The sequence below is a fragment of the Scyliorhinus torazame genome, chromosome 13 (genome assembly GCF_047496885.1).
Source record: "Scyliorhinus torazame isolate Kashiwa2021f chromosome 13, sScyTor2.1, whole genome shotgun sequence".
NCBI classification, from domain to species: Eukaryota; Metazoa; Chordata; class Chondrichthyes; order Carcharhiniformes; family Scyliorhinidae; genus Scyliorhinus; species Scyliorhinus torazame.
The window spans coordinates 60,857,642-60,881,738 of NC_092719.1; the positions used below are offsets into that span (position 1 = coordinate 60,857,642).

Consider the following 24,097-nt stretch of genomic DNA (forward strand, 5'->3'; position numbering starts at 1 on the left):
TTCCAAAAAGAAAGTTATCTAGAGTAGAAAACTGCTCCTTTTGCCTGATATTGAGAAAGGTTCGCCATAAAAGACTGATCCATTTTTTTTTAACTGTAAGGCTCATAATTATAGGGACTGTAGTACTTTGAATTTTTTTTGAAAAATTCTTAAAAGTCCTTACATGGGGGTTCCGGTGGCGGCTATGAAGGAGTAAGTCGCACATTTGGTGGCTCCCACTCTGGTTGGACTTTTAGACCTTTTCCCCCAATCTTTTAACGGACTTGAATTGTAGAACGGATGTCAGTGGCAATTCTCTACTGAATTCCCACTTTGGTGCATGGAGAAAAGGACTAGAAGTGTTTGTAACAGCAGAAATAAGAAGACCGAGAAGACTTGGGCTGTAGCTGCAACAGGGATAGCATGGCGGAGGGGCGAACCTCTGACTTGTTGACCCAGCAGTCTATGGAGCAGCTGATGCAAGTCATCCAGGAGGGCTTTGCTACGCAGAAACTGGACTGCTTGGACCCGATAAAAGCGTCGATTGAGCAGCTGGAGCTCAGGTTGGACACCCAGGATCGGGCGATCCAGAAGGTGGAGAAGGCGCTGGCTGAGCAGGAGGAGCATCAGACCGCGGTGGAGCTGGAGGTGGGGATGCTGAGAAACCAGCAAAAGAAGCTTCTGAAGAAGGTGGAGGACCTAGAGAATAGGTCCCGCCGGCAGAACCTAAGAATTGTCAGGCCCCCAGAGGGGTCCGAAGAAACGCACGCTGGGGCATACGTTGCAGGCATGTTTGAGAAGCTGCTGAGGGATGGGGCATTCTCCCAGCCCTTGGAGGTGGATAGGGCTCACCGAGCACCTGCGAAGAAGCCGTGAATGGGAGATTCCCCGAGGACTATGGTGGTGAGATTCCACAGGTTCTCGGATAAGGAGCGTATTCTGCAGTGGGCCAAGCAGACACGGAGCTGCAAGTGGGACAATAGCATCCTGTGGGTTTACCAAGACCTGAGCATGGAGGTGGCCAGGAGGAGAGCAGGCTTCAATCAGATCAGGGCAATCCTTTTCAAGAAATAGGTGAAGTTTGGACTGTTATACACAGTCGTCTCTGGGTCACGCATGAGGATCAGCACTTTTATTTTGAGTCGCCTGAGGACGCGTTGGACTTTGCAAGACAGAATGGGCTGATGAAGGACTGAGAACTTTTGAACTTCGCTGCAACGTTCGTGTTTCTGTTTGCTCTGTTTTGTTTCTCCTTTTTTGTAAAAAGTTTCTCGTTTTGCTTGGAACCAGCAGTAGAGCTGGGTGAGTTTGGGTTTTCATTTGCACTGTTGGGGGATGGTGGTGTGCTAGTTTTGATCTTGGTGTTTTTCTGTTGGGCAATTGTGTGGGGATTGTTTGATGTTGGAGTTTGTTTGCATGAGTGGTGGGGAGGGAACAATAGGTGGGAGACTATCTGGGGATGGGGGCCACCAAGCTAACTGGGTGAGCTAGTTCTCGTAAGCACAGTGGGGGGTCTGCATATGTTTGGTTTTGGAAAGTGATTGGGTTACAGGGTGTTGTTGCTGGGGGGGGGTGAATGTTCTGCTGGCGAGGGAGGGACTTGGGCTGAGGGACAGAGAGGAGGTCGGTGGCGGGGGCTGCCTGGGGACGGGCTGGTGGCGGGTCGCAAAAAGGGGATGACTGATCGGCGGAGGGGGGGGTGGGCAATGAGCCCCCCAAACTAGGCTGATCACCTGGAATGCTCGAGGGTTAAATGGGCCGGTCAAAAGGTCACGTGTGTTCGCGCAACTTAAGGGATTGAAGGCGGACGTGGTGATGTTGCAGGAGATGCACCCAAGGTATGGACCAGGTTAGACTGAGGAAAGGCTGGGTCAGCCAGGTTTTTCACTCGGGACAAGATTCAAAGACTAGAGACGTCGCGAGCCTGATCAATAAGCGGGTGGTGTTTGAGGTGGGTAGAATAGTCGCGGACGTGGGAGGTCGGTATATTATGGTCAATAGGAAACTGGAGGGGGTGCAGGTGGTATTAGTGAATGTATATGCGCCAAATTGGGATGATGTGGAGTTTATAAAGTGGATGCTGGGGAAGATACCGGACCTGGTCTCACATGGGTTGGTCATGGGAGGGGACTTCAATACAGTTATGGACCCTGGCTTAGACCTGTCAAGCTCGAAAACGGGCAGGGTGCCAGCAATGGCAAAGGAACTAAGAGGGTTCATGGAGCTGGTGGGGGGTGGGTCCATGGAGGTTTGGGCAGCCGAGGGCGAAGGAGTTCTCCTTCTACTCACGTGCATAAAATGTACTCCCGGATTGATTTCTTTATTTTGAGCAGGGTCTTTCTGGCTGGGTTAATGGACACTGGGTATTCGGCGATCACAATCTCTGACCATGCACCGCACTGGGTTGACCTGCAGGTTAGTAAAGACAATAATCAGCGCCCGCACTGGAGGTTAGATGTGGGACTTTTGGTGGATGAAGGGGTGTGCGAGCAGCTGAGGAAATGTATTCAGAGCTACCTGCAGGTCAATGACATGGGGGAAACTTTGACAGCGGTGGTTTGAGAAGCACTGAAGGCGGTGGTAAGGGGGGAGCTAATCTCGATCCGGGCTGTACAGGTCGGAACCCCCTACGGAGCTGGAGGGGATGAGGCGCATCTTGGAGGGGCTGAATTTCCCAACGGTGGACGGAGAGCGGGTAGAAGGGCTGGGGGCACCAATTGGGCTGGAAGAGATAGTGGAGGGCTTGAAGGCCATGCAGGCGGGTAAGACCCTGGGTCCGGACGGGTACCCAGTGCAGTTCTGTAAAAGGTTCTCGGGGATACTGGGGCCAGTGTTGTTGAGGATGTTCAATGAGGCAAGGGAAAGAGGGGTGCTGACAGGCAATGATTTCGCTGATTCTCAAGTGGGACAAGAAACCGGAGCTGTGTGGGTCCTACAGGCCGATCTCCCTGCTGAATGTGGATGCCAAGTTGCTGGCCAAAATCTTGTCTTCCAGGATTGAGGACTCTGTTCCGGACGTTATTGGGGAGGACCTGACGGGGTTTGTTAAGGGTAGGCAGTTCATGGCCAATATAAGAAGGCTGTTAAATGTGATTCTGATGCCCCCAGAAGGTAGGGAGGTTGAGGTAGTGATCGCAATGGATGCAGAAAAGGCTTTTGATCGTGTAGGATGGGCCTATCTGAGGGAGGTACTGGGACAGTTCGGATTTGGGCGGGGCTTTATTGACTGGGTCAGGTTACTGTATCAGGCTCCTGTGGCAAGTGTGCGGACGAACAGGACAACTTCGGACTACTTTAGACTCCACCGGGGGACGAGACTGGGATGGTCCCTCACCCCACTGTTGTTTGCGCTGGCTATAGAGCCGTTGCCAATCGTTCTGAGAGCTTCAAGGGGCTGGAGGGGACTGGTACGGGGGGGTTGGGGGGGGGGGTTGGTGGTGGAGCACAGGGTTTCGCTCTATGTGGATGATCTGCTTCTGTACGTTTCGAACCTAGTAGAGGGGATGGAGGAGATCATGAAGATTTTAGGGGCATTCGGCCGGTTTTCGGGGTATAGGCGAAACATGGATAAGAGTGAGATGTTTGTGGTTCAGGCTAGGGGACAGGAGGGGCGACTGGGGGAGCTGCCGTTTAGGTCATTAGGGGATAGTTTTAGGTAACTGGGCATCCAAGTGGCGCGGGAATGGGACCAGCTGCGTAAATTGAATCTGGCCCGGCCAGTGGACCAAATGAAGGATGATTTCCAGAGATGGGACGTGCTCCCGTTGTCGCTGGCCGGGAGGGTACAAACGGTGAAAATGACGGTCCGCCCGAGGTTCCTATTTGTATTTCAATGTCGCCCCATTTTTATTCCGCGGTCCTTTTTTAAGCGGGTCCATAGGGTGATCACTGGCTTTGTCTGGACGGGCAAGACCCCGCGGGTAAGGAAGGTAATGCTCGAGCGGAGCCGGGGAGAGGGCGGGCTGGCGCTGCCAAATTTTAGCAATTATTACTGGGCGGCTAACATAGCCATGATCAGGAAGTGGGTGGTGGGGGAGGGGGAGGCGTGGGTGCGTATGGAGGCAGCTTTTTGTAAGGGCACCAGTCTGGGGGCGTTGGTAACTGCGCCTCTGCCGCATCCGCCGGCATGGTACTCCACCAGCCCCGTGGTGGTGGCGGCCCTTAGAGTTTGGGGCCAGCAGAAGCGGCATGTGGGAGCATCGGTCTGGGCCACAATTTGTGATAACCACTGGTTTGCCCCGGGAGTATGGATGGGGGGTTCCAGGTATGGCGGAGAGCGGGGATTGAGAGGATGGGGGATGTGTTCATAGGGGGGAGATTTCCGAGTATGAGGGCGCTGGAGGAAAAGTTTGGGCTGGCAAGGGGAAACTAATTCAGATACTTGCAGGTGCGGGACCTCTTTCGTAAACGGGTGGCAACCTTCCCGCTCCTACCGCTGAGGGAGATTCAGAACAGGGTAATTTCCAGAGGGTTGGTAGGGGAGGGGAGCATTTCGGACATCTGTAAGGAGCTTTGGCGTCGGAGGAGACGCAGACCGAGGAGCTGAAGCATAAGTGGGAGGAGGAGCTGGGAGGTGAGATTGAGAATGGTCGATGGGCAGACGCGTTGAGTAGAGTCAACGCACCTGCAACATGTGCCAGGCTCAGCCTGATACAATTTAAGGTTCTGCACCGGGCTCACATGACAGTGGCCCGGTGAGCAGATTCTTTGGGGTGGAAGACAGATGCACAAAATGCGCGGGAGGACCAGCGAACCATGTCCATGTTTTGGACATGTCCAAAGCTTTGGGGATTTTGGCAGGGGTTTGCGGACTTCATGACCAAGGTTTTAAAAACAAGGGTGGCGCTGGGTCCAGAGGTGGCGATTTTCAGGGTGTTGGAAGATCCGGGAATCCAGGAGGAGAAAGAGACAGATGTTCTGGCCTTTGCTTCCCTGGTAGCCCAGAGACGGATACTATTGGCATGGAGGGACCCAAAGCCCCTGAAGTCGGAGACCTGGCTATCGGAGATGGCTAGCTTTCTCTGTTTGGAGAAACTTAAGTTCGCCTTGAGGGGTTCACTGTTCGGGTTCTCCCGGAGGTGGCAAACGTTCGTCGACTTACTTGCGGAAAATTTAATCGTCAGCAGACGGGGGTGGGGGGGGGGGGGGGGGGGGGGGATTAGTTTAGGTTAGAGTAGGGTGGTAATAAGGATGGGACCTACACGAAAGATAAACTGTTTTTGCACTATGTTTATGGTTTCATGTATATTGTCTATTTTGTTGTTTCTGTACCAAAAATACCTCAATAAAATGTTTATAAAAAAAAAAGAAAAAGTCCTTGCATAGGGGATAGACTAGCGACTCTGGGCGAATTGACAGGAGACTTGGAACTACCGATAGGACAGGAACCCAGGCACCTCCAAATCAAAAACTTTCTCTGGAAGGAAACGGCAGGATACCCCAGGGCCCCGAGATTCACACTATTAGAGGAACTGATAAACACAGACAGTAAAGAAGGGGTAAACTTTGGGAACATCAATGGACAGTTACTGGACAGGGAAAGACTACCAAAAGACAAAGCCAGACAAAAATGGGAGGACGAACTGGGGACAGAAGTGGCTACTTCACTCTGGATCCTGTGAGATTTAACCTTATGAAACAACCGGGGGACTTCCGGTGGCGTTTGCGAGCGGGCCGGCCGCATCGAGAAGAGCTCCCGCCGGTGGCCACTATTTGCGGCGCTTTTGGGGGTTTCCCCGATTCTTCGCTCCCCCCCCCCCCCCCCCCCCCATTATTGGCTTTGGGGCTGTCCCGGGTAGCAAGCGGGGCCGGTTTGAAAACCGGCGAGGAACCCCGCGCCGGTGTCGGGCGGCTGGTGCTGAGGCGTCGGGCCCAACGCGCGCAGAGTAGCGGGGGCGGAGCTAAACTGAGGCAGAGGCGGCAGGCCGAAGCCAGGGCTCGATGTAGGTGAGATGTCCCACATCGGATGGCTCCTGCCTAGAATGTCTTGAGAAGATTGCAGCCCGGTCCCAGAGAAATTCTGGAGGAATACAAAAAAGAGAAAGAAGTTTTAAAGAGATTTGGTGAAAGTTTTTTTTTCGCACTTTTTTTTGAGAGAAAAAATAAGGCAAAAAAAGATTGCAGAAGGAAAGAAGGGTGGAAAAAAAAAGAGAAAATAATAAGCCATTAAAGGATGCGAAGAGCAGCGTCGAAGAAGGGAGGAAACGTGGGCTCGCCGTTGCATGAGAGGCCAAGCAAAAGTGCTGACAAGATGGCGGATGCCGGACCGCATGGTAGGGCCGCACTACTTACGGTGGAGAAGATGACCGAGTTGATGGCGGTGGAGCTGGAAAAGCAGTTTGCGAGGCACATGGAGGCTTTGAGGAAGGAGACGGCGGTCACATTAAAGTCATTGGTGGAGGAGGCAATCGCCCCGGTGAGGGTAGCTGTGGCAAATAAATCGGCCGAGGTGAGAGAGCAGGGCGAGAAGATGAAGGTAGTGAGGAGGCCGTGTCGCAGCACAGCGACCAGTTCACCTCGATGGGGGAGGAGCTGCGGAGGGTGGTGGAGGTCAACAGAGGACTCTGAGCAAAGCTCGAGGACTTGGAGAACCGCTCGAGGTGGCACAATCTGAGAGTTGTGGGCTTGCCCGATGGGGCAGAGGGTCCAAGGCCAACAGAGTACTTCGCTAAGAAGTTGGCGGAGCTGATGGGGGAGGGTGAGAATACCTCCCGGTGTGAGACGAGTGAGTATTTTGTGGCGTCTTGGCCGGGAGTGGGGGAGGGGTGGCGGGGTTGCCATTCTGTAGGGCAGGGACTCACTTTAGGTACCTAGGGGTGCAGGTTGCCAGGGAGTGGGGGGGCTCCGCAGGTACAACATTTCTAGTTTGGTGGGGAGAGTGAAAGCTGATCTGGCAAGGTGGGACTCCCTCTGTCACTGGCGGGTTGGGTACAGGCGGTTAAAATGAATGTGCTGCTGCGATTTCTGTTTATTTTTCAATGCCTGCCGATTTTTCTGCCAAAGGCTTTTTTCAGAGAGATTGAGGGAACGATTACTTCATCATATGGGGAGAAAAGGTGGCTGCGACAGAGGGGAAGGCAGGCAGGGGGTTTGGGTCTTCCAAACCTGATGTATTACTACTGGGCGGCGAATGTGGAGAAGGTGCGGAGCTGGGTCAGAGGGGTTGATTCCCAGTGGTCAGAATGGAGGAAAGTTTGTGCAGGGGTCCGGGATTGAAAGCACTGGCAACAGCGCCGCTCCCGATAGCCCCGGGGAAGTACTCAGGGAGTCCGGTTAATAATAGCTTCATTGAGAATTTAGAGGCAGTTTCGCCAACACTTTGGGTTGGGGGCAGGATCAAGGGAAATGCCGATCAGGGGGAACCACAGATTTGAGCCAGGGAGGTGGGATGGAAATTTTCGGAAATGGGAGAAGGGGATTAAGAATTATAAAAGATTTGTTTCTTGGTGGTCGGTTTGCAGGACTGAAGGAGCTGGAAGCGAAGTATGGGCTGGAGCAGGGGGAAATGTTTAGATACATGCAGGTTTGAGATTTTGCCAGAAAGGAGATACAGAGCTTCCCGGTGGAGCCGGCCTCCACATTGCTGGAGGAGGTGCTGACGACAGGGGGACTAGAGAAGGGGATAGTGTCAGCGGTTTACAGAGCTATTTTGGAAGAGCAGAAAGCACCACAGGAATGTGCTGATCAAAGCAAAGTGGGAGGAAGAGTTGGGAGAGGATATGGAAGAGGGGTTCTGGTGTGAGGTGCTCCAGAGAGTGAATGCCTCCACCTTGAGGGCGAGGTTGGGGCTGATACAACTGAAGGTGGTATAGAGAGCACATCTCACGGGGGTGAGGATGAGCCAATTCTTTGAAGGAGTAGCGGGGGGCCCCGCTAATCACGTTCATATGTTTTGGTCCTGTCCAAAACTAGAGGATTACTGGAAGGAGGTTTTTAGGGTATTTCTAAAGTGGTGCACGTGAAACTGGATCCAGGCCCCCGGGAGGCCATATTGGGGGTGTCGGACCAGCCAGTGTTGGAAACGGATACAGAGGCAGATGTTGTAGCCTTCGCCTCGTTGATCGCCCGAAAGCGGATCCTGATATGTTGGAGAGCAGCCTCTCCACCCTGTGCCCTGGCGTGGCGGGGGGAACCTGTTGGAATTCTTGACTCTTGAGAAGGTTACGTTTGAACTGAGGGGAAGGACAGAGGTGTCCTACAATTCATGGGCATTATTCATTATGCACTTCCAAGAACTGGATAACATCGAACATTAGTTGGGGCGTGTGGGTGGGAGCGTTGGGGGAGGGGTGCTGTGTGTGTTGATGGTGACTATGGGTGATTCCTAATTCCTTTTTGTCATTTGTTTATGTGAACATGCGGGCTAATGTTTGGGGTTTGGTGGGAGAATGGGATCGTTGTTATTGACATGGGGATTGACATATTTGTTACTGATTATTGTTGTTGGTGGGTGTAAATTTGGGAGAAAATGTGAGAAAGGAGGAGAACAACAATATTTTTTTTAAAAACAAACACCTTGTGTAACAACAAAAGTCATTGACCTTTTTCTGGCACTGGACGCCAGTCCTCCTGGTCACACACCCAGCACTCCCAGCCGCTGCCACCTCGTCCCAGGCAGCACTGGCTGCCCTATGGCTGACCTTCCTGGACCCTTGGGGGAGCATGACATCCCTACAATCCATCGGAGAAGAGTGCCATTAAGGGACCTACAGAGGCATTGAATTGAAAGAGGTTGCAGAAGGTGAAGTTGGCTTTTCCCAATATAGCAGCAACCATATTGAGCCATTGGTCCACTGCTTACAAGAGTAATTTAGCTCAATGCCAGCCAACACCGTCCTTGTAGCTATGACAAAACCTAATCAAAAATCTGGTCTCAGGAGCTGTAAGACCATGAAAATGTGAAAATGCTGCTAGACCTCTTCAAATTCACACACCCAGCACTCTCAGCCTCTGCTACCTCGTCCCAGGCAGCACTGGCTGCCCTCTGGCTGACCTTCCTGGACCCTTGGGGGAGCATGACATCCCTCCTGGCCTCCACAGCATTTTGGAGGAGTGACCTCCTCTCTCTGTTCTTCCAGAGAGACTGTGTAAGTGTATTTGAGGTGGCTAGCAGTATTATAATGGCCCAAGATGTCGTGCATGACATGACACAGGAATGTGATGATCATAAGCTACAATCCATCGGAGAAGAGTGCCATTAAGGGACCTACAGAGGCACTGAATTGAAAGAGGTTGCAGAAGGTGAAGTTGGCTTTTCCCAATTTAGCAAAAACCATATTGGGCCATTGGTCCACTGCTTACAAGAGTAATTTAGCTCAATGCTAGCCAACACCGTCCTTGTAGCTATGACAAAACCTAATCAAAGATCTGGTCTCGGGAGCTGTAAGACCATGGAAATGTGAAAATGCTGCTAGACCTCTTCAAAGTTATCCTTGCAATGGATGCAAGGTTGATGGAGCTATGGTTAAAGAAGATAGTTCAAAAAGACAATAGTGCAATGCCATGACGTACCTTGCGGAGTAGACTCTTCAAAGAAAGGCAAGAAGAATTTTCTAACTTTTTCCATTTACTGGAGGCAATGCAAGTAATACCACTGACTGTAGCCAAAGTGGAGAGGTCATCTTTCTTATGAACAGAATCAAGAGTGACTTAAGGGTCAGTCTTCAGATACAAACCATTGATAAGGTCATGATGCTCTCCTTAGAAGCCCCACTGAGGATGAATCAGTTGTAACCAGGTGATGCAAAGCAGGTAAACATATGAGAAAACCACACCATTTCTTCAGCCATGCGGTAGGCACAGATAATGCGATCAGCTACCTTATCTGAAGCAGCAACTTGTGGGTTGAACATCTTATAGAAGCGCATGAAGAATAGGAAACAGAACATTATTTTGAAAAAGGCATGGAAGAAAAAGAGGTTTCATGACACCGGGAAAGTGGTTGATCAACATAAAAATGTCAGAAAATAAGGGGAGATTATGGTGCAGTGGTAATGTCGCTGGATTAGTAATGGCCCAAGCTAAAGCTCTGGTGACATGGGTTCAAATCACCCAAAGGTAGCTGGTGAAATTTAAATTCAATTAAGAAGTCTGGAATATAAATCTAGTCCCATTAATGACCACAGAACTATTATCAATTATTGTAAAACCCCATCTGGATCACTGAAGTTCTTTAGAGAAGAAAGTCTGCCATCCTTACTCTTGTCTGGCCTAAATGTGACTCTGGACCTCCATCAATATGGTTGACTTTTAAAAATTCTTTCATGGGATGTGGGCAGTGCTGGCTAGACTAGCATTTATTGCCCATTCCTAATTACTCTTGAGAAGGTTGTGGTGAGCTTCCTTATTGAACCGCTGCCCTCCATGTGGTATAGGCACACCCACAATTCTGTTGGGGAGGGAGTTCCAGGATTTTGACCCAATGACAGTGAAAGAATGGTCATATATTTCCAAGTCAGGATGGTGAGTGGCTAGGAGGGAAACTTCCAGGTGGTGGTTTTCCAATGTATCTGCTGTCCTTGTCCTTCTAGGTGATCAAGTCACAGGTTTGGAACATGCGGTCGAAAGATCCTTGGTGAGTTGCATAAGTGCACCTTGCAGATGCATAAGTGCACCTTGCACTTGCCATTGCATCGATCGAGGAGGGAGTGAATTTGAAGGGGGTTGATGGAGTAGCAATCAAGCAGGCTGCTTTGTCCTGGATGGTGTTGAGCTCCTTGAGTGTTGTTGGTGCTGCACTCCAGACAAGTAGACTATTCCATCCGATGAGTCTAGCCGGGATGGAAAGTTGGGGGGGAAGGAACGGAGGTTGGGGGGAGGAGTTTTGTAAGAGGAAGTGGAGGGGAGGAGCCGGGGAGAGGGGGGGGGGGGAGGGATGGTTTACAATTCATGGGTGTCATTTACGGTACTCTTTCGGGGATTGGATGGCATTGAATGTCGGGGGGGGGGGGGGGGGCGCGAGGGTGGACTCGAAAGGTCGATGGTGACCATGGGTGATTCCTGATTCCTTTTTCTTTTTTTTCCTTTGTTTTTCCCACCATGGGAGGGTTTGTTTTATTTGATGCTTATATTGTCAGATGGGCCGTTGTTTGGGGTGGTGGGGGGATGGGATCGTTGTTGTTGATAAGGGGATTGACTTTGTATTTGTTACCGTTTACTGCTTGTTGGTGGGGTGTAAATTCTGAAGAAAATGTGAAAATGGAGAATAAAAATATTTTACAAAAAAAGCATGTAATGTGAAGATTTTTTCCATGGAAATCCATACAGTTCTTGGCATTAGATTATCTTGCAGAGTTTGTGGACTGAAAGCCCTTCTATAGAATGTCCTATTTCGTTTAACTATTGAGCAAGGTGATGCTGATCTGAACGGGAGCGCTTTCTGAAGCCCATTTTTTAGTTTTCTTTGCACCACAAAGTTGTGCATGTATTGGAATACTGCCTTGTAGGTCAAATCTGAAACATTGGGCGGAATTCTCCCATGGCACCGCTGCCAGATTCACATGGCGGGCGAGGGGGGAGAATTTGGTGGGTGAGCAAATATTGGTTTCATGCCGGCATGAATTTCCCACGGTATCTTCTGCTGGTGCCAGCCCCCAAGGCTGATTTTCAAATCGCGCTGCAGGTGATTGTGAAACTGATCTGCATCACACTAATAATATACAGATGAAGGCTTGACCAGAATCTTCCACCCATGTCCAATTCTCCGCAAGACCAGCAGGAAAACATGCAGGTGCGAAACACATCGGGAACAATGTGACATGCAGATATCGGGACTCACTGAAGGATGCCCGGGGCTGAGTTCAGAGTGGAGGCCGCCAGCAATCCTGCACCCTGGAACACCACAGCAGTGGGTGGGGGGAGCATCTACAGGTGGATTTCCAGAGTCAGTGCCATCAAAGTGGTCCATCTTCCAGCTCCAAGAATGTTTCTGGAAGTCCATCTTCTTTCTCAGGAGGTCCATCTTCTATCTTCAATAGTGGTGTAATGATGTTGGGTGCCTTTTCAATATGGCACCTGGAATAGACAGCAGACGATGTGTCATCAGGGCTGCGAGCTACAAAATAGGGGCAGCACGGTAGCATAGTGGTTAGCTCTCTGGCTTCACAGCACCAGGGTCCCAGGTTCGATTCCCGGCTTGGGTCAGTGTCTGTGCGGAGTCTGCACATTCTCCCCGTGTCTGCATGGGTTTCCTCCAGTTTCCTCCCACAAGCCCCGAAAGATGTGCCAATAGGTAATTTAGGCATTCTGAATTCTCCCTCCATGTACCCGAACAGGAGTCGGAATGTGGCGACTAGGGGTTTTTCACAGTAACTTCATGTAATGTCAGCCTACTTGTGACAATAAACATTCTTATTATTATATATTATGCTACACTCTACCTTCAGTTACAATTCACAGGCCCCTTTCTGGCCAGATATCCATTGATACACCATCAATAACACACGATGAGTGATGAACGTAACTGAGGCTTTAATACATTAAACAGCAAGCCTCCTACCTCTGGACCCGAACTGGGTCAGAGGCGGAGACTTGCCACCTTTCTACATAAGCCCAAGGGGAGGAGCCACAGGCGGAGCTAGCCTGGACAAGCCCAGGCATGCACAATACAACACCATACAATGCAATACCGTGGTTTACCACATTCACCCCCAGTTTAAAAAAAGTCCGGCGGGGGTGAAGTGGTAAACCACGGTATTGCATTGTATGGTGTTGTATTGTGCATGCCTGGGCTTGTCCAGGCTAGCTCCGCTTAAAGATCAAGTCTGTCGGGGGGCCTTGACCTTCCGCCGTGATCGCCTCAGTCCCGGCTGTGGTGTGGGCGCCGGTGTCGAGACCTGCGCGTCCGGGTGCGTGTTGTCTTCTTCACCCAGATGTTGAATCGGCGAAGGGGGGAGGTGGTGTATGGGCGGAGGTGGTGGTGCTTGTCGCCAGTGGGCCTGCGGGTGTTAATTCGTGAGGGAGGTGGGCAGGGGTGGGGGAAGACGGTGTAGGGTCGGGGGTGGTGGTGATGGTCGCTGGGGAACCTGCAGGTGCCAAATTACGAAGGGAGACCGTGTCCTGCCGCCCGTCCTGGTGTGCCACCTAGGCATATTGTGGATTTGCATGGAGGAGCAGGACCTTTTCGATGAGGGGATCGGTTTTATGGCTCCTCGTATGCTTCTGGACTGTCAGCCAGGACGGAAGCGAGACCCCGGAGGTGTATTTCCTGGGGAAGGCAAACATACGTTCATGAGGAGTCTCGTTGGTGGCTGTACACAGGAGCGACCGGATGGAGTGGAGCGCGTCGGAGAGGACCTCCTGCCAGCGGGAGACTGGGAAACGTCGAGACAGTAGGGCCAGAAGGACGGCCTTCCGGACCATCATGTTCTCCCTCTCCACCTGTCCATTTCCCCGGGGGTTATAGCTGGTCGTCCTGCTGGAGGCAATGCCTTTGCTGACCAGGAACTGACGCAACTTGTCGCTCATAAAGGGGGATCCCTGATCACTGTGGATGTAGGCGGGAAACCCCAAAGGGTGAAAAGACTCTGCAGGGCTTTGATGACGGAGGCTGAGGTCATGTCAGAGCAGGGGATGGCGAAGGGGAATCTTGAGTACTCGTCAACGATGTTGAGGAAGTACACGTTATGTTCAGTGGAGGGAAGGGGCCCTTTGAAGTTGATGCTGAGGCACTCAAAGGGGCGCCTTTACCAGGTGTGATCTGTCTGGCCACATAGAAGTGCGGTTTGCACTCCACGCAGACCTGGCAGTCCTTGGTCACGGACCTGACCTCCTCGATGGAGTAAGGCAGGTTGCGGGCCTTGATGAAGTGGAAAAAAACGGGTGACCCCCGGGTGACAGGTCGTTGTAGAGGGTCCGAAGTCGGTCCACCTGTGCGCTGGCACATGTGCTGCGAGAGAGGGCATCTGGGGGCTCGTTGAGCTTCCTGGGTCGATACAAGATATCATAGCTGTAGGTGGAGAGCTCGATCCTCCACCTCAGAATCTTGTCATTCTTAATCTTGCCCCGTTGTGTGTTATTGAACATGAAGGCAACCGACTGTTGGTCAGTGAGGAGAGTGAATCGTCTGCCGGCCAGGTAATGCCTCCAATGTCTCACAGCTTCTATGATGGCTTGGGCTTCCTTTTTGACGGAGAAGTGTCGAATTTTGGAGGCATGGAGGGTGTGGGAGAAGAAAGCCACGGGCCTGCCCGCCTGGTTGAGTGTAGCGGCCAGAGCAAAGTCCAACGCATCGCTCTCCACTTGGAATGGGATGGACTCATACACAGCGTGCATTGCGGCTTCGGCAATATCTGCCATGATGTGGTTGAAGGCTATTTGGGCCTCAGCTGTCAGGGGAAAAACGGTGGATTTGATCAGTGGACGGGCCTTGTCCGCATAGTTGGGGACCCACTGGGCATAGTACGAGAAGAACCCCAGGCATCTCTTCAGGGCATTGGGGCAGTGGGGGAGGGAGAGTTCCAGGAGGGCGCGCATGCGGTCGGGGTCGGGCCCAAGGACTCCGTGTTCCACGACGTAGCTGAGGATGGCTCGGCGGGTTCTGCAGAAGACGCATTTTTCTCTCTTATAGGTTAGGTTCAGGAGTTTAGCGGTGTGGAGGAAGCGCCGAGGTCCTCGTCATGGTCCTGCTGGTCATGGCCGCAGATGGTGACATTGTCCAAATACGGGAACGTGGCCTGCAGCCCGTACTGGTCAATCATTCGGTCCATTTCTCTTTGGAAGACCGAGACCCCGTGGTGACGCCGAAGGGGACCCTGAGGAAGTGGTAGAGGCGGCCATCTGCCTCGAAGGCAGTGTATTGGCGGTCCTCCGGGTGGATAGGGAGCTGGTGATACGTGGACTTCAAGTCGACTGTGGAGAAGACTCGATACTGTGCAATCTGATTGACCATGTCAGAAATGCGGGGGAGAGGGTACGCGCTGCGCTACGTCTACCCGTTAATGGTCTGGCTGTAATCGATGACCATCCGGTGCTTCTCCCCAATCTTGACAACCACCACGGGCTTTCCAGGGGCTGTTACTAGCCTCAATGATCCCCTCTCGCTGGAGTCGCTGGACCTCCGACCTGATAAAGGCCCTGTCCTGGGCACTGTAGAGTCTGCTTCCGGTAGCGACGGGCATATAGTCCGGGGTGAGGTTTGCGAAGAGGGAGGGTGGAGCGACCTTGAGGGTCGCGTGGCTACAGACGGTGGTTGGGGTGGGGGGGAGGGGTGGGGGGGGGGGGGGGAGGGGGCAGCAGGCAGTGGTCCGCCAAACTTAAAGGTAAGGCTCTGGATATGGCACTGGAAGTCGAGCCCAGTAATAGGGCAGCGCATAGATGGGGGAGGACGTAGAGCTTAAAGTTAGTGTACTCTACGCCTTGTACAGTAAGGGTCGCGACACCGTACCCCCGGATTTCTATCGTGTGGGATCCGGAAGCCAGGGAGATTTTCTGGGTCGCGGGTAGGATTGGGAGGGAGCAGCGCCTTACCGTATCTGGGTGTATGAAGCTGCCTGTGCTCCTGGAGTCGAAAAGGCAGGCTGTCTCGTGCCCGTTGATCCGGACGGTAATCGTGGACTTCGCGAGGTGGTGCGGCCGGGACTGGTTGAGCGTGATGGAGGCGAGCTTCGGAAGGCGGTCGGTAGGCCGGTCGGAGGTCGCGGCGGCCAGCGTACGGTCGGGCGAGCTGCGCTCCCGGGAGGCTGTGGAATGGTCCCAAGATGGCGGCCACCATGAGTCGTGCGTGGTAGCCGAAATTGAAGATGGCGTCGCCCACGGGTCGCACATGGTGAGGTGGCATGGCAGCTGGGGGAGGACCCGACAGGCAGCAGGCAGCACTGCTGGGCCTAGAAGACTTAGGGGGGGATCGGGCCTGGCAGGCTTTTGCAAAGTGGCCCTTCTTCCCACAGCCGTTACAAGTTGCGTCCGTGCAGGGCAACGTTGTCTGGGATGATTACTCTGGCCGCAGAAGTAGCACCTCGGGCCTACGGAGTTGGCGGGCCGCTGCGCGTCGCGGGCTTGTGTCGCACCCGGGTCGGTTGATGGCTGCGCCCACGAGGATGCCACGCGGTCGGAGGTGTAGGCCCCCATGTTCTGGGAAGCCACCTCCAGTGAGTTGGAGAGTTGTACTGTCTCTGGGAAGCCGAGTGTCCCCCCTTCTAGTAGTCGCTGGTGGATATAGTTAGAGTTCATGCCCACGACATAAGCGTCCCTGATCAGCAGCTCCGTGTGCTGGGTAGCCGATATCGCCCGGCAGTCACAGTGAATTCTGCAAGTGATTCCCCAGGGCGTTGCTGTCTCGTGGCGAGGAAGTGCCTAGCATACACCTCGTTAACGGATTTCACGTATTGTCCTTTCAGCAGCGTTATTGCCTCCGCGTACGAGGAGGCGTCCCTGATGAAGAGAAAGACTCTTGGGCTCACCCGTACGTGGAGGATCTGCTTCTTCTGGAGGTCTGTGTTGTCTTCGGCGAAGGATGTGAGGTACGCTTCGAAGCAGCTTAGCCAGTGTTCAAACGTTTCTGTAGCGTCGGCTGCCTGTGGGTCCAGCTCCAAGCGATCAGGCTTGTGATGAGTTCACCTTTCGGAGTTTAGTGTCTTAAATTGATACACCATCAATAACACACGACGAGTGATGAACGTAACTGAGGCTTTAATACACTAAACAGTAAGCTTCCTGCCTCTGGACCCGAACTGGGTCGGAGGCGGAGACTTGCCACCTTTATACATAAGCCCGAGGGGAGGAGCCACAGGCAGAGCCAGCCTGGACAAGCCCAGGCATGCACGATACAATACAATGCCATACAATGGTTTACCACATCCATCCAACTCTTTCTTTTAAGGTGGTAATTGACACAGCATAAATTGTTTTTCTGGGTTTCGGTTCAACTTGCTGCTCATTTGTAGGGGCAATCTCATTGCTACCTTTTGAGAGCCTTAACTTAATATTGGCAGTGCCTAGTTTTATCCTTGTATCTCAAGTTTAAAAAACTGCTGCCAAGTTATGGTTTTCAACATTTTGAAGACCTGGATCATGTTTTCTTCTTACTTATATTCTCTGTCATGGAAACAAGTAAATTTTGTTGGTCCTTGCTCAATTCTGAACATTTTGAAATTCATTCATAAGCTTTTACAGGTTGAATTTTCAAAACCACATAAATATTTCAAATATGACTTTATAGATATAAGGCTCAAATGATTTGCTTAGGCTTGTATCGAGTGCATCTTTGTACCTGCTGTGTCAGCCATGCCACATTGGTGGCATTCTCACCTCTTAGTCAGAAGGTTGTTGGTTCAAGTCCCACTCCAGGACCTGAATGCCAAGATCCAGGCTGACATTCCAGAATGGAGGGAGTGCTTCACTGTCAGATGTTGGACTGGACTTTCTAAACAGGGTTGAAAATCTGACACCCAGATGAATTCTGGGTCCCCACTTCATGCCTGAATTGTATTGCTCTTGCTACAAAAATTTTAAATGTAAATGGACTCATTGGGCTGGAGGTAAGCTCGGCAGTGAAGCCAGACAGCAGCCATGTTGGGGGGTAAGCAGGCAGCTCATGAACAGTCCAGGAGGATAAATATAGCACAAAGTGGCAATGGATCCCAATGTTAACCATGTCAAGGTACAGCGCTTGATCCGGAGTCAGTTCACTCCTCAGGTTTCACAAAAAAAACAAGAGGCAACAAATCTGACTCTCCAAAGACTGCCCACAATTTATAAGGCATATCTGGAGTGGGATGAAATACTCTCCTAATACCTGGATGAGTGCAGCAACAATGCTCAAGAAGCTTGACACAATCCAGGACAAAGCAGCCTGCTTAATTGACACTCACCATCACCAACGCACAGTGGCAGCAGTGTGTACCATCTACAAGATTGGCTACAGGATCTCACCAAAGCTCTGAGACAGCTAAACCCATGACCACTACAATCTATAAGAACAGGTTCAGCAAATACATGGGAACATCACCACCTGGGTGTTCCCTTCTAAGCCACTGACCATCCTGACTTGGGAATATATCGCCAGCCTTCTCTATCGCTAGGTCAAAATTCTGGAAAACTACCCTTAACAGGATTGTGTGAGCACCTACACCACACGGAGTACAGTGGTTCAAAAGACAGCTCAGCACCACCTTCTCAAGAGAAATTAGGGTGGCCAATAAATGCTGGCTTTCCCAGCGAGGCCCACATCCTTTAAATTATTTTTTAAAAAACGTTCTTTTGCTCCCCCTTCCCCGGCAATCCTGGCAGCTGTGCATTAACGTGCACCAGACTATTCAGCTATGTTTGGGGGGAAAAGATCAAAAATCCCATTCTGTTCTGGACAGGCCCCTGAACATGCTCAGTAAGAAGCTGTTAGTTGATGACAAGCTGGTTTCCCTTTCCCCTCCCCTTGCAGGCCCCTTAAAATTGCAAACTTTCCTGGAGGTGGCAGGATCCAGTGCCGCCCTCCAGGAATGCTGTTTTCAGATTGTGCTCACACCTGTTCCAGTCCCGCAATTGAAAATCCAGACCATTGACTCTTAGATGATATGTTAACCCAATGCCCTTTCTACCTTGCCAGGTATGTATAATAGATCCTATGGTACTATATTCAAGAATAGGGAAGTTATCCCTGGCATCTTGGCCAACATTTATCCCTCAGTCATTATGACAAAGAATGATCTGGTCATTATTTGCTGCGTGTGTGAGCTTGATATGTGCAAATTGGCTACATGGTTCCTGCATTGCAACAGTGACTATGTTTCAAAAGTACTTCAATGGCTGTAAATGGCTTTGGGGACGTTCTGTGGCCTTGATAGGCAGTATAAATGAATTCTAAGTAAATGTAAGTCTTTCCTTCCTTATTTCTTAATTACATTTCTTATTCACAATTTCACAATAACTGGAATTGACAGTGATCATATCCAAACTTGTTTTTAGCTGAATCAGGTTGGCAAGATGAAGTAGTTTCTAGGCATGGAGGTAAAAAAGAAATAGGAAGAGAGTAATGAAGTGAAGAGCTACAGTCATATTGAGATGAAAAACAGTTAAGAGATAACACAAGAGGCAGAAAGCAATAAAAGTTTATGCTGTTGGGGATTGGTGAAGAGATGTGGGAGAAGTCTCAGTTGGAGCATAAACACAATGATATGGACTAGTTGGGCTGAATAGCTGCCTTTTAACAAGAAACAAAGGCTCACGTATGCATTGTTGAAAATGTACTAGTGTTTTTTGTACTATACTAAGTTTAGTTAATTTGTTTGTTTAGACCAAAATATGCATTGCTGGATGAATGCACCAGTGCTGTAAGCATTGATGTTGAAGGGAAGATATTTCAAACAGCGAAGGATTCCGGGATCTCATTGCTTTCCATTACTCACAGGCCATCCCTGTGGTGAGTACCTACCCCCTTACAAAAGCTGGAAAGAAGAATGCACACATACTATGTTCTGTTTGCATCAAATATTTCCATTACTAACAAATTTGTTGGCAGAACTTTGGTGTAGGATTCAGCATCACAATAGTACAGAAATAGAGGAATGAATTTAATTTATATTTTATAGTTTTTCACGCCTGAATAAATATATCAGACTGACAAATGGTTAACCATATTAATAGGAATTAGAATATGTTCCCAATGTTTTGGTATTATGTATTCATGTGTTGAAAATGTTGTGCTTGAAAGCAGCCTCCATAATCAGCAATCAATTTCTACATGAATTTACCGTTTGGAAGATAACTTGATGAACAGAATTCAAATCACAGTTGTGATGGCTTTTACTGCAAGTTACATTCACGGTCCATCATACAAAATGCCAGAGATAGACTATGGACAATTCTGCATTATTTACCTATGTAGTTAACCAGAAATTTTGGAGAGAAAGATTAAAACCTAGTCTAACATCTGAGTAAATCCACAATCTCCCAATCACCTCCCCTGATTTAACCTGACACTATACCCACCCCACCCTGACCAGACTACTCATCTGTCTCCACCCCACAACCTAACCTGACTACCTGCAAACTGACCTGACAACCCCCTGACCCGACTACCTGCCCATCCCAAGCCGACTAACCCCCAGCCCAACCCCACTACAAACCTCCCTGAATCTGGCCCAACTACTCTTACCCCCCCCCCCCCCCAATACCTGACCCGACTACATACCCATCTTAACTACATGCCCACTTAACCCTTACCCTACCCACTTAACCCATCCGATTCACCTTCCCGTTCAACTGACCCATTTGTCCACTCACCCATTCAGATTAGATCATTAAGCTTACCATATTGCAGCTCGTGCCATTAAAAGGTGGCATGTGCTATCTACCCCCAACTCAACTCTGCTCCAAGGGAGTTCTTGATGGACGCTGCACTGTATGTTTCTGTGATAGCCGGGGCCAGAAGACCCCCAGAAGAAATGCACAGCAGCATTGAATGAGGGGGGGGGCGGGGAGGAATGTTCAAGCTCATGCTAACGTGCTTCCAAATGCAAGGTGTCGGCTTCTTTCCAGACCATGACCGTCACTGCTCACTATCTCTCTTGACTTACCCCAGCTCCAACACTCCGCTTTCTTTTCAACAAGCTGTAGCAATTCCTGGACAACCTCGATTCAGCTAATACCAGTACCTGTCACGATAATAAAAACACATTTTCTTTGTTGTTTTCCATAATCCTTAATTTGGTATCAACCACTCTTCTTTTACCAATAACTATATCATTGCTTAGAATTATATAATGGTTACAAACAGAAAATGACCATTCGGCCCGTTGTGTTTGTGCTGGCTGTCTGAAGGAGCAATTAACTTAGTGCCACTCTGCCGCCTTCTTCCCTTATCACTGCTCAATTTTCGTTCTCAGATAATCCAATTCCCCCTCGAATGCTTCGATTAAACCTGCCTCCACCACACTGTTAGTGCATTGGGCAGTGTGGTAGCACAGTGGTTAGCACAGTTGCTTCACAGCTCCAGGGTCCCAGGTTCGATTCCGGGCTTGGGTCACTGTGCGGAGTCGGCACATTCTACCCGTGCCTGTATGGGTTTCCTCCGGGTGCTCTGGTTTCCTCCCACAGTCCAAAGATGTGCAGGTTAGGTGGATTGGCCATGATAAATTGCCCTTTGTGTAAAAAAAAAAAAAAGTTAGCTGGGGTTACTGGGTTACGGGAATCGGGTGGAGGTGTGGGCTTAAGTAGGGTGCTCTTTGCAAGAGCCGGTGCAGACTCGATGGGCTGAATGGCCTCCTTCTGCACTGTAAATTCTATGATTCCAGATCTTAACCACTTGCTGTGTAGAAACATTTTTCCTCATGTTGTTGTTGCTTCTTTTGCTAGTTACCTTAAATCTGTACCCTCTAGTTCTCAATCCTTCCACCAATGGGATGTTTCTTCTATCTACTCTATCCAGAACTCTCTTCATTTTGAACATCTCTATCAAAACTCCACTTAACTTCTCTTCTCTAAGGAAACAGTCTCAACTTCTCCAATCTTTCTATGCGACTGAAGTTCCTCATCCCTGGAAGCATTTTCATGAACCTTTTCTGCATTTTCTAATGCCTTCACATCCTTCCTCAAGTGTGGTATCTAGAATTGGACACACAACCTCAATTGAGACCGAAACCAGTGATTTAACAAGTTTAACATAACTTCCTTGGTTTTCTTCTCTATGCCCACATTGATAAAGGCGGTATGCTTTATGCTATCTCAATCTGTCCTACCACCTTCAACGATTTATACCCAGCTGCCTCTGCTCCACCACCACCGTTACAATTCTACTCTTTATTTTATATTGTCTCTCTGCGTTCTTCGTACCAACTTCACACTTTTATGTGAATGAAATTCTATCTGTCACTTGTCTGCCCATTCCACCAATCTGTCTATGTCCTTTTGACTATCCTCCTCATATTTGACAATACTTCACGTTTTGAAGTTGTGCCTATTCAGGTCATGAATCGATATCGAGAAGAGCAGGGGTCCCAACACCAATCTCCTGGGAGCTCCACTGTAAACCTTCCTCCAGTCTTAAAAGCAACCCTTAACCACTATGCTCTTTTTTCCTGTCACTTGGCCAACTTTGTAACCGTGTTGCAATTGTCCCTTTTATTCCATGATCTCTAGCTTTGCTCACGAACCTGTGGTGGAACACTTCACCAAATGGAAGTCCATGTACACCACATCAACAGTATTAGACTCATGAACCCACTCTGTTACCTCATCAGAAATTTCAAGCACAATGTTCCCTTAACAAATACATGCTGCCTTTCCTAATTAACCCACATTTGCCCAAGTGACTATTAATTTTGTCCAGAATTATCATTTGTAGAAGAGTTCCCATGAGAGCTAAAACTGACTGATCTGTAGGTGGTAGGCTTACCTTTACCCCTTTATTTGAACAAGTGTGTGACATTTGCAATTATCCAGTCCTCTGGCACCATCCCTGAGTCGAAGATAGATTGGAAAATTATGACCAGTGCCTCCATAACTTCCACTCTCCCTTCCCTTAGTATTCTTGGATGCATCTCATCTAGTCTGGTGCCTCATCAACTTTAAACCGACAGCCTGACAATTTTAAACCGTTCAAGTGTCTGAATTACCTCCTCTTCCACCATGATCTGCACAACCTCTTCCTTGGCAAAGACCAATACAAAGTATCCATTTAACACCTCCGACATGAGCCTGCTTTCATGCATAAATCCACTTTTTGCTCCCTAATTGGACCCAGTCACCCTTTTACTATTTATATGCCTTCAGAAGACACTTTGGTGCCCTTTTACCTTAGCTGTCAGTCTCTTCTCATACTCTCTTTTCGCTTCTCTTATTTGCTTTTTCATCTCTCTCTCCCCCCCCCCCCCCCCCCCCCCCCCAATAACCATATATTTTTGACACGCTTCTAAGTTGTGTTCTCTACCTGTCATAAGCATACTTTTCTTCTTGATTTCTCTTTTGTCATTCAGAGAGTTCTGGATTATTTTGCCCTACCTTTCCCATTCGAGGGAATAATAATTAACTCTGCCCGAACTATTGGTTCTTTAAAGTTGGCCCGTTATTCAGTCACAGTCTTGCCTGCCTACTTTTGATTCCCATTTATATGCATCAGAACCACACTTCCATTTTTCCCCCTCCTTTGGACCCCAGTTAATTATTCTTAATTTGGATCGTTCCTTGACCTTTTCCATCGCCAACCTAAACCTTATGATACAATGAGCACTATCCCCTAAATGTTCCCCGACTGACACTTGATCCACATGCCCCATCTCATTCTCAAGAAACAGGTGTAGCAATGTCTTCTTTTCCATTGGCTGGAAACATATTGGATGGGATTTTCCGGCCGCATCCACCCGGCGACCGGAGAATCCCACCCGAGGTCAATGGATATCTCCATTGTCCGCGTCTCGCCTGTGGCGTTCTTGCAGTGGGCGGGTCAGAAGAATCCAGCCATTGCTGTAGAAAATTATCCTGAACAAATTCTCAGAACTCTTACTCTCTCTGCCCTGCCCTTTACAGTACTACTGTCTATTCTCCGGTAATTAAAGTCCCCCTATGTAGAACATAGAACAGTTCAGCACAGAACAGGCTCTTCGGCCCTCAATATTGTGCCGAGCTTTGTCCGAAACCAAGATCAAGCTATCCCACTCCGTCATTCTGGTGTGCTTCATGTGCCTATCCAATAACCGCTTGAAAGTTCCTAAAGTGTCCGACTCCACTATCACAGCAGGCAGTCCATTCCACACCCTAACCACTCTCTGAGTAAAGAACCTACCTCGGACATCTCTCCTATATCTCCCACCCCGAACCTTATAGTTATGCCCCCTTGTAACAGCTGCATCCACCCGAGGAAATAGTCTCTGAATGTCCACTCGATCTAATCCCCTCATCATCTTATAAACCTCTATGAAGTCGCCTCTCATCCTCCTCTGCTCCAAAGAGAAAAGCCCTAGCTCCCTCACCCTTTCCTCATAAGACTACCCTCCAAACCAGGCAGCATCCTGGTAAATCTCCTTTGCACCCTTTCCAATGCTTCCACATCCCTCCTATAGTGAGGTGACCAGAACTGCACACAATACTCCAAATGTGGTTTCACCAGGGTCCTGTACAGTTGCAGCATAACCCCACGGCTCCTAAACTCAAGCCCCCTGTTAATAAATGCTAACACACTATAGGCCTTCTT

The 24,097-nt window shown here is 49.8% G+C and overlaps 1 protein-coding gene across 1 annotated transcript in view; it reads left to right on the forward strand.

Annotated features, from left to right (window-relative positions):
* The window catches only part of LOC140388057 (ATP-binding cassette sub-family D member 2-like), a 158,183-nt gene that overhangs the window by 130,595 nt on the left and 3,491 nt on the right, over positions 1–24,097 (forward strand). The window contains exon 9 of the mRNA XM_072471654.1: positions 19,205–19,330. Within this exon, the coding sequence (XP_072327755.1) occupies positions 19,205–19,330 (126 nt within the window). The remainder of the gene's footprint in view (positions 1–19,204; positions 19,331–24,097) is intronic.